The sequence below is a fragment of the Ylistrum balloti genome, unplaced genomic scaffold, assembly GCF_031769215.1.
Source record: "Ylistrum balloti isolate Yb309-2 unplaced genomic scaffold, AGI_CSIRO_Ybal_v1 Utg370208, whole genome shotgun sequence".
Lineage (NCBI taxonomy): Eukaryota > Metazoa > Mollusca > Bivalvia > Pectinida > Pectinidae > Ylistrum > Ylistrum balloti.
This window is the reverse complement of record NW_026782179.1, coordinates 320,748-331,091: the sequence shown is the minus strand read 5'-3', so window position 1 is coordinate 331,091 and position 10,344 is coordinate 320,748. Positions and strand designations below refer to the sequence as shown.

General features: G+C 35.5%; 1 protein-coding gene across 1 annotated transcript; it reads right to left on the bottom strand.

Moving 5' to 3' along the window:
* Positions 1–470: 470 nt before the first annotated feature.
* On the bottom strand, positions 471–7,552 carry LOC132551658 (uncharacterized). The gene is made up of 3 exons (XM_060215833.1): positions 7,515–7,552; positions 1,944–2,121; positions 471–1,518 (listed from the first exon to the last, which is right to left on the bottom strand). Exons 2-3 carry the CDS (start codon positions 2,109–2,111, stop codon positions 640–642), a joined length of 1,047 nt encoding a protein of 348 aa, XP_060071816.1. The 5' UTR covers positions 2,112–2,121; positions 7,515–7,552; the 3' UTR covers positions 471–639.
* Between the last annotated feature and the right edge of the window lie 2,792 nt (positions 7,553–10,344).

Genomic DNA, 10,344 nt, shown 5'->3' with positions numbered 1-10,344 from the left:
GCATGCCACAGGCACAATATCAGCAATCTGAGCCTTTTGGTTATTGAGAAGAAGTTGTTTAAAGATTTTAACATATTGACCCCTGTGACCTTTAAAGTGGGTCAAGGTCATTCATTTGAACAAACTTGGTAGTCCTTTATCCCAGCATGTCACAGGCCCAATATCTACACTCTGAGCCTTTTGGTTAATGAGAAGAAGTTGTTTAAAGATTTTAACATATTTGACCCCTGTGACCTTTAAAGTGGGTCAAGGTCATTCATTTGAACAAACTTGGTAGAGCTCCATGCCAGTATCCTCTGTGCCAAGTATTAGCCCCCTAGACCTTCTAGTATTTCAGAAGAAGTCGTTTGAATGAAAAGTTTACGGACGGCACACGGCGCACGGCGGACGACGACGGACGAAGCATGATGACTATAGGTCATCGGACCCTTCGGGTCAGATGACCTAAAAATGCGAAATTGTTTCAGGTGAAATTCATTATGCTTATCCAGCACCATTTCAAACACATTTCCTTCGTGCTCATTTTCATAATTCCACATGTTAAGATTTCAGTATTCAATATAAGTCTTGATTCTTGCATAGTCAGATTTGGCACATCCTGTCAAACTTTCATAACTAGAATTGAGAATAACTGAATAATCAATTCCTATTCACATAATACGTCACTAAGCACGTGACTATGGCTATCAACATCATATATAAACGCTGATACCATGTAGTGACCACAGAAGTGCTTCCGCTGGAAAAGCATTCGCACACACAAGTAGATCCAACGCAGGAATGACATACGCATGGTTGGATTCTACTGTTTTTAAACCTTCTTCGAAACTCCTCAAAGTCTTTGTACATAATAACCCCTTGCTCTGTTGCTCGCACAAAGGACTGAGTTACAAGAGGATCGCCTTGTTGATCTGGTCGTGATGCCCAAGGATCTCCAAATGTAAGGCCGTCAGGTGGTGGAGGAGGAACCGTCATAGAGTTTGATGTCTTCATGTTTTTGCCTGTAATTAGAGAAAGACCTTCTTGTATGTCAGAATGTCCGATTGCGATATCGGCGCATCCGTAAAATTGCTCTTGGTTTCCACACCCTAGACATTGTTCTCCGGTTTTTGGGTCTCTTCCCCAGCTATTTCCGGCGTTGTATTTCCACTGGAGCAAACAATCCCGACACCGCACACCACTTGGTAACTGGACCTGCAACGAGAGTTTCTGGTAGCCATTTTTGTTGGGTACAGGATATCTAGTTCCTCGGATGTCAGGGTTCACGACCTGAAGTACGTACTGGTCAAGACAGTCTTGTGTGACTTTCCTCCGCGGGTCGTCGTTCACACACAGTTTGAACTCGAAGTAACCCTTGTGATTTGCCGTCAACTCTACGGCGACTGTCATCACCTGACCCGGCTGGAACGTGCGAACAATTATACCATTTGCATATTTCCCGCCAGCCTCGTTTTCGTGTGCACCGGCCCAATTATCTCCACACAACCCACATTTCCCACCGTTTTGCTCATACTGAACCTGGAAAATAAACATCAGATTTCAATTTCGAAACAACTGCCGCGGTTCTTCCATTGTTCCGATTGAGAACTGAAGAATTTCAAAGCCTTACTTCCTGAACCAACTCTTATTGCTTTTATTATCACTCTCGGAAGAAAGACATACAATACCCAATTTTTTCCATGGTAAAAGTATAGTATACCGTTCTATCCTATTACCAGCTGTGATGACTATTATTTTACACTGGCCTACTCACATTAGAGCCGGGGTTGAATATACCATCGTGAACAGTTAACCTTATTATTTTACATTGACCCACTCACATTAGAGCCGGGGTTGAATTTACCATCGTGAACAGTTAACCTTATTATTTTACATTGACCCACTCACATTAGAGCCGAGGTTGAATTTACCACCGTGCACAGTTAACCTAGTTATAGTTTTACCTGAACTCCGCCGCAGTAAAGCTGGTTGTCGTCATAGTTTGGTGGATTGCTGAAGCCGTATCTCCACATAGTAGAACGAGATGGTGGATCAATCAGTCGGCCGTGACCGTAAACACAGTCTAGTGAGCATAACATGAGGATATTTAAAACCAGAATTTTCAAATGCATTTTCCCCGATCTGAAATATAAAATGAAAACCATGAAGTTGAATTAATTCAATGCGTCACATTCACAACTCATTTGAGTTGCAAGTAATAATGCCTAAAATACCAAGAACATTTGCTGATGCCATTTTTTTATTGTAAAACAGATTTACACAACCCTATAGAAACGTATTTACATTGCATGAACATTTTTCTTAATTATCTCAGAAGTATCATAATCATAAGCGGACTCTTTCCCGAAAATATCAAAATGATCTTTAAACATTTGACGTTATAAGATCTGAAAAGTGTTGTTATTCACAGCCGTGTTTCTGTCACCGGACCCTAAATATTGTTAAAAAGGCATTTCTTATATTGTATATTTGTAATTAAAACCCTATTATCGTGCACGAATTACCAACGGTTAAAAGTTTAAAATATGACGTGTACAAGTTTTCGTTTTGTTTTATTTACAAAAGATGCTTGGGAATGACATCGAAATAAATAAGATCTGGATTTAGTTTTTTTTTCGTTGCATTAGAACGAACATAATCAAACTTCATTAAAGACGTTCACTGTGAGTTTTCCAGCTGCAAGTAAAACTATATTCTTAGCGTAAGCTTTCCATAAAAACAAACGATAAAATTATATTCTCATCGTTACAGAGTTTCACATTCCGACAAATGATTCATTTTTCTAAACTTCAACCTTCATGTACATACAGCACCAGAAGCCTACTGAAGTAGTACTTAAAGGAGAAAAATTGACCCCTTAGTGACCACTAAACACTAACCGTGTATTGGCACTTGTAGGAGAATGATTGACAGTAAGCCAATCATTAAACGACAGTTTTGGTGTCCTTCGGTCAAGGATGTACAAGTACAAATTTAATATATACATATATACGTATGTACAATATCACACAAGCTATATGGATGGATACCGTTTTCAATCTTTCATTAAACGATATGCATGATATGAAAATATGAGAAGATATAAATCCTCTAGGATTTTTCTGTAATCAAAAATTCATCATGTTCAATACAGTATAGAATTATACAATTATTATAATTTGTCCAACAATAATTTGACGTATACAAATTTAGATACAATCTAAAAGGCTTTGAGATAAGGAATTCGCCTACGGCGTAAGCGATTTTCTTTGCAATTTTTTTGACAATTTGATCATGGACAATTTTGCCAGTACGTAAAATGTCCAGTAACATATGCCTATATTCGACCACATTTGAAATCTGAAATTTCAGCCAAATACTAACTGCAATTTCCTCACTACGTTACTTCCAACGACATCTTGATATATTCCCAAAAAGTCGATAGTCAGGAGACATATTATAAGTTCTGTTTAGTACTACAATAAACCAGAACATTCTGGAAACACCGGTTTTGTATACATCAACATTATGACATGCCTGAAACATGCCTGACGTTTGGAGAGAAAATGGATATGTTATATTATAGTCAGGTGGTTAGCATTATGTTAATGCGCGGCTTTCAAGATAATTATTTTTTCTCGTTTATTTAATCATGAAAAAGTAATTAAAACCCGTTGATGACAGTTGTTGCAACATGATATTAACGAGCAGTCATGTTTACATATAAATTGGTATGTACTCAAATTTTAACAAATACGTTTTACATTCACAGGTAAAACTGCTCAAACAAGCATGACAACTTGCATTTGTCTTCATAATAAAATACTTATTGTACACATTGGAACATTTTCGTTGGGTTTAACTGGTAGACATCCATTAATATATCACAATATAATTATGATAAAATGATGAGATACCAAATAAAACTGAAGTCGACAGTGACGAAGTACCTTATGTCTCGACAATGTTAAACTGTTTTGCAATGTACTTTTAACGATATATAAAGTATGTTTATAATTATAAAGTCGTTAGTGTTTTCATTACTGTCACAGAAAGATAACATCCTCAAGATTACAGGACTGTTACTGGATCGCGTGATCACATATATTAGGAAAAAACTGGATGACAAGATATAACTAGGGGAGACAATCAGAAATTGACAATAAGACAATAGAGAGAAAATATAGATCAATTGTTGCAAAGCTGTGGCCAAGCTAGTTGTGCTTTGTAGATGATGTTAATATGTTTCCAAAGCAAGTAACAGACAAAAACATTGCACCACACAACAAAACATCAGACACTAGGTAACCAGACAACAAAACATCAGACACTGGGTAAATGTTCCTCTTTACAGCATATCTTTGAGACTACATTAATCAGTAGTATAGGTCGAACATTACGATAATGAATCGCAGCTACCACCAGAGTGTAAGACATCACAGAGAAAACATACCTTTAGTGAAAAAATAGAAGGTACAAAAATTATATATGATATATGGTTTGTAATATAACTCGACAAGGCGTAAATTCCAGGGCAATTCTGTATTCGTGAAACCAATTAATTATCAAAAAAACAATACAACTTATTTCGTGTCACAGAGACACATGTGACGTGTCTATAAATGAGATGGGAAAAGATATCAAAACGAAGGGTCAATAAATCTGTAACTGACCAACCAACCAAGAGAAGTAGACGCCACTGACCTGTTATACAAGATACGTATCTAGCGAATATCTAGGTCAGGAAGCTTGACGTGTTTGATGTCTTTAGTTTGCCTGTTGGTTCCGTTGTTGTATACATTGTTCTGGTGGCACTACTTACTTGGATTCACTAAGGTTTACATGGTGGGTGTAGTCGGTGATGCAGAAGACGTTCTCATTTTACTCTTTCATGAGTCTCCGTGTAAATCTTTCTTTTGTTCATATTGTAAAACTGTTTCATTGAATTTGTGTTTGGATTATGATTATGTTGACATATTGGTATTTTCTTTTCTTTTTTTTTCCAAAAAATTGAATGTGGTTTCCATGTCATTAGTGATAAACTTATGCCTCTAATGAATATTGCCAACATGGAATTAATGACGAAAAAAAAATAATAAATAAAAGATTTTATTGATTCAAGACTGTAATAACCCAAATGACTATTGAAACCTAAAGATCATCTCACAATAGTGTAACACATTAAAAAAATACCCCAAATTTATATAAGTCTCCAATCGTATAAGTGTATCATGTGGGTTTAATTGTTTAAAGGTTACAGTTTAAGTCACATTTGGATAGTGTCGTATAGACGATGGAGACAGTCGATGCCATTTCTCAGAAATATCTTAGGCTGGACTCAAAATCATTATTTTGCTGACATTTTAACCAGAGATGTTTCGAGAAAGGTTCATAGATATTTGTCAGTGATGATGTAACGGGAAATTTCTTTAGAAGACAAGAGTAATTTTAGTTGCCTAATACGACCAGGCTGTGGATATAGCAGGTTTGGTCTGTTCCTTGAACCAGCGCAGGCGATTGTTTATTACACACATATAATGTATAATACAGTAGTAACCCCTACCTTCACTTTAGAAGGGAGTGTTATTATTATAAATCAAATCTCGCCACAGGTAGTCTACATGTCAGACATTACTACAGGATGTATAATATAAACATAGCGCCGATACGTCACAAAGCATTTACTCATAGCCTTCAAGTATATTATTCATCATATAAATTGATCTCGATTATCAACATTTTTATTCACAGTCCTCTTTTACTCAATCTTATTCTACAACAATATTTATCCGTTAGAAATATTATGAATAAGTAACGGTGAATTTTGAAATTTTACCAGAACAAAATTACATTATTTTTTGATAATCATATAACTTATATCAATGCACTTCCGATGATAACATTATCCGCGATGAAAAAATAGTGAAAGTTATAAAATTACAATAAAAAGAAACTTCGAATGACAAGGAAAAATATACAAACTGCGTTAGGAGATTATGTTCTGTTATGTAAAACTTCACGCCCCAGTTCAGTATTGATACAGTACCAATAAAACTAGCCATGCATTCACGACAATGATTCATCAACACGAGAACCAATGTCAGCCGTATATATCACAAACACACTCAGCCATAAACCAACCATAAAACATCATTGTTAAATTCTTATAGATCAACTCACTAACGACATCACGATTTTAAATACTGAGCTTGTAGTAATGGCATTTCAAACGTTGTAGAAGTATATATGGATACTTTAATTCAGAATTAGGACTTTTGTAAAGAGTATCATAAACAACTTATGTAATGTATATTACACAAATAGATATTTTGATCTTAAAGATATATTTTTTTCATTTTAATAAATACATTTTGCACATACTTGAAAAATGTGTTTGGATTAATGATGTATTTGAAATATGTTTGAATAAACTTTTATTCCTCAAAACAAAATGTACAAAGGATAAATATCAAAACTCATTATAATTATTATTACACACACACATATATATATCTCAAGAACCATATGTTTAACTAGTGAGTTAACAATTCATTATAAAAATAAATCATATGAAATATTCTATTTCAATTTATTCCACTTTCTAATGATTCTAAAATGTAGTTTAATGGCTAATAACGTAAAACAATAACATAATAATGTCAGTTTAGAATATTTGAGGAATTTTAGGGGATGTTTAAAACAGCCTTTTGTGTTTAATTATGTCGAGGATGATAATAATAACCAGTTTATTAATAATGATTAGATACGACAAGCAATCGGTGTCCATATGTCCTTATTATGTTCTATTTTTGCCTTAAGTCCACTGAGAATGTGACCACCAGATAATCAAGTAACCAAACGAATTCTACACAATATGTACATATATAAATACATTGTTTACCTAATGAATAAGTAGCCATGATATGTCCGGTAATATACCTGCCATAGGAGGCCAAAGGCACGCACGTGCTGTCCAACTGGACAGCCGAAGCTCTCCAGGTGTACAATTAATATACATGTATATATACTGCATGAACGATATACCTGAAGACAAACTTAACGTTATGTAATACATATATAATATTTATTTATGAGTCAGTCTTGGGAATGATATATTTTGCTAATGGCGTCTCGTGTACTGGTGTTTTCTTATTCGACAGGTAGATGTCATAGAAGGCTATACGATCACATCAAGTAATGATCTATCGCTATGTACTTAGGAAGTGATACGACTAATCAATAATATAAAACTACGATGGAATATTGCAACAAAATAATTTTTCATAAAGGTTCGTGTTTTCAGAAAAGCTCTAACGGAATTATTCGAAATAAAATGTTTAAGGTGCTTATTTTGGACTGGGCATTTTTCCTAAATAGTAGCATTAACGAACGATTATTTAAATTAAAAATAAAGAGAAATCTCGCTGAAGAACCGTAATTCAACGGTTATCAGTCACCACATGGTGTTATAAGTCGTGAATGAACGACGATGAAAACTTCATATATTTATTCATATCATAAATATTTGTACTTACATGAAATCAAATCCTTCCTTGTTGAACAAGTTATTCTCTTCAGTAAATCCTTTTCAATCCAATCCACTGGACGTTAGATCACATGAAAATGCACGAGAAACGGAAGAGAGTGATCATGAGTTAGGAGGTCTCCTCGTCCTGTACGACCGTATTAATCAGGATATGATTCACAATTAAAATTAGAATGCATGGCCCACGCGTCATATATGTAGAGGTTCAAGTTTGTAGTAAACACTGCATTAACACATGTTTAAAACAGTGATTCCTGGTAATATTCTCGACATTACAGCCACATGGATTATCTCTGACACAACCGTCTTCATGATCTCACAATACATAACATTTTCCTTAAGTCCTTAAGATTAAAACAGTTTTGAAAAATCCGAAACTAAATACTTCCTCTCCTGGTATCTGGAAACGAACGAAATCATCGACTTGACCATTCATCGAAATATTTGACCACCGTTAAATATTGGTTGATGACGTTAGGACACTGACTTTGGGATGGACACGAGGTTGTACGGTTGAGCGATCGTCGATGGATCACTCGGCTGTGACCGCCGGCTAGTTATTACACGTATGTATATAGTGTCGAAAACGAACCGTTCGTAGGTTACATGTAAAACATTAGCCGTACATGACCCTGCCTTACCTTACTAATGTAATGGAGAGAGGTAAAAGGTGAAAACGAGGATCCAGCATTACCTAATTAATGATGTACTGCTTTGATGTAAAAGATAAAAAAAAAAAAAAAATCTGCCTTAATGGGTAAATGATGTAACCATGATTTAGAGGACAAGTGTGAATGGTGCAAACTATTCCCCAATTTTGCTGAACCATTGTTTCAAAAGTCATTTTTTTAAAAATGACTAAGGTAATAGATACATGTAAAAGGTGTAAGTAAAGGCTCAAATTAGGCCCTAAGCACCACTAAGTCCTAGAAGAATGAAACAAGCTGTATGATGCATTGAAATCATCGTTTGACTTTAATATATCTTATCATAAAAAATGTATTGAATGTCGCCATTCACTTGTGTGTCCTATGCACAATCCTAGCCAAGTTACAGGTGTACTACATAGATTTAGAAAAGAGCATAAAAAGGCCTCCAACTTACCTCATTACAGATGTCATGAGGGTTATAAAGGCTGCAAATAAGATTCAACCTGGCCAAATTATTGAGGTGCCAACAAGGTTATATCCAAACAAATCAATAATATCATGATCATACCTATTATAAGAAAATGATGGCACAGTGCTGTCTGATTCGACTGACTTGAGAGGCGTACAATGTACATGTGATAACTAAAACTTACCTAATTGTATTGAACAAACGCAAAGCGTGTAATAGAGGATCCAGTCTATCCAGAAACTGGATATATGTAATAGGTATATGAATTGACTAACAGTACATCAATTATTGGTGTTTCTGTGCAGGTATGCAATGGTACAAATTACAGTGCTTCCTCATTATGTATAAAGACATAAGAAAACACAGATAAGTCAACGGTACTTTAATTCAAACCCAAATCCTCGAAAAAATACTAGAATATTAAAATCGTGTGTTTCGAAGGGTTAATGTCTCCTGCTTCATTGCCAACACCCATAATAAAACTCTAGGTCAATCCAAGTAAGCAGTGCCATGTTTCCACACGAGAACAATAGTAACAACAACAGACCCATTAGACATACGAGAGAGCACCAAAAGATGTTCCCGACGTGGTCATTGTGACAATCATTAAACTTCATGATATTCATCAAGCTGCATCTCTTGAAACCTTAGCTGTGTTGAGAATTCATCCGTCAGCTGTCGACATTTTGCATGGATATCGTGTTATCGAGAAGAAGTCATTGGCTATCTAATCATATGCGACAAGAGAATGGAGAATATGGAGAATCAGGTATGCTGCTATCGAGGAATGGAGAATCGGGTTTGCTGCCATCTAGGAATGGAAATTTTACAAGGAAATCAGAATAATTTTGTGACATATGTTGTTAAGAACTTCAATAAGTTCAGCCTCGAATAAAAACAAAAACAGTAAGCCAAGAGAGGACCACGGCGTGTTCCAATTGGTATGCCTATACAGTCTGCTGGAAGAAAAGGGGTATGGTAGAGTACAGAGTGGGAAAAATATAATGTACGTATAGAAGAAATGTTTCAGGAGAGGGTGGCCCAGATAAGTCAACTGATCAAAACCTCTTTGGGGTACTACATGCTATTACTTCTACCTCTCGAGTCAACTGTATCAGAATAAAACTGATTTGACAGCACCCTGGTTGGTAGTATCGATAAAGGTTTGATTGAACAACTAGTCAAACCCATCAGTCATTTAAAGGTCAACAATTAGCAATGAAACGTCCGAAAAGGCGATATCTAGTGTTCCGAACAGGTGTAAATGATATAGACAAGAGGATAGCCTAACGTTGTTCTTTGTACTTGGATGATCTGATCACATGGGGACATTGTACAAGGTTTACTTGCCGAAATATACACTATTTAAATTCTAATCCAAGCTGTATACAGTTACCTCCCTTTTAAGCATGAAATAAAATGTCGTTAGATCTTTCCACTTAATTCGCATCTTACACGTAAGAATACTCAAAATCCACAACCTTCATGGTTCAATACAAGGGGAAAAGGAGCAATGGGGAATTAATTTGATATGAAAAATCCTTAACCAAGAATATAAAAGTTATTGCACTGACATTCGGAACTCCTCTAGTGATGTGAAGGCGTAGAGTTTGGATTGGATATAGTTGATTTCTTTTTTTTTTCAAATATAGATTTTTACATCAAATTCAATTCATTGGCGAACCCTTGTTTAGTGGCCA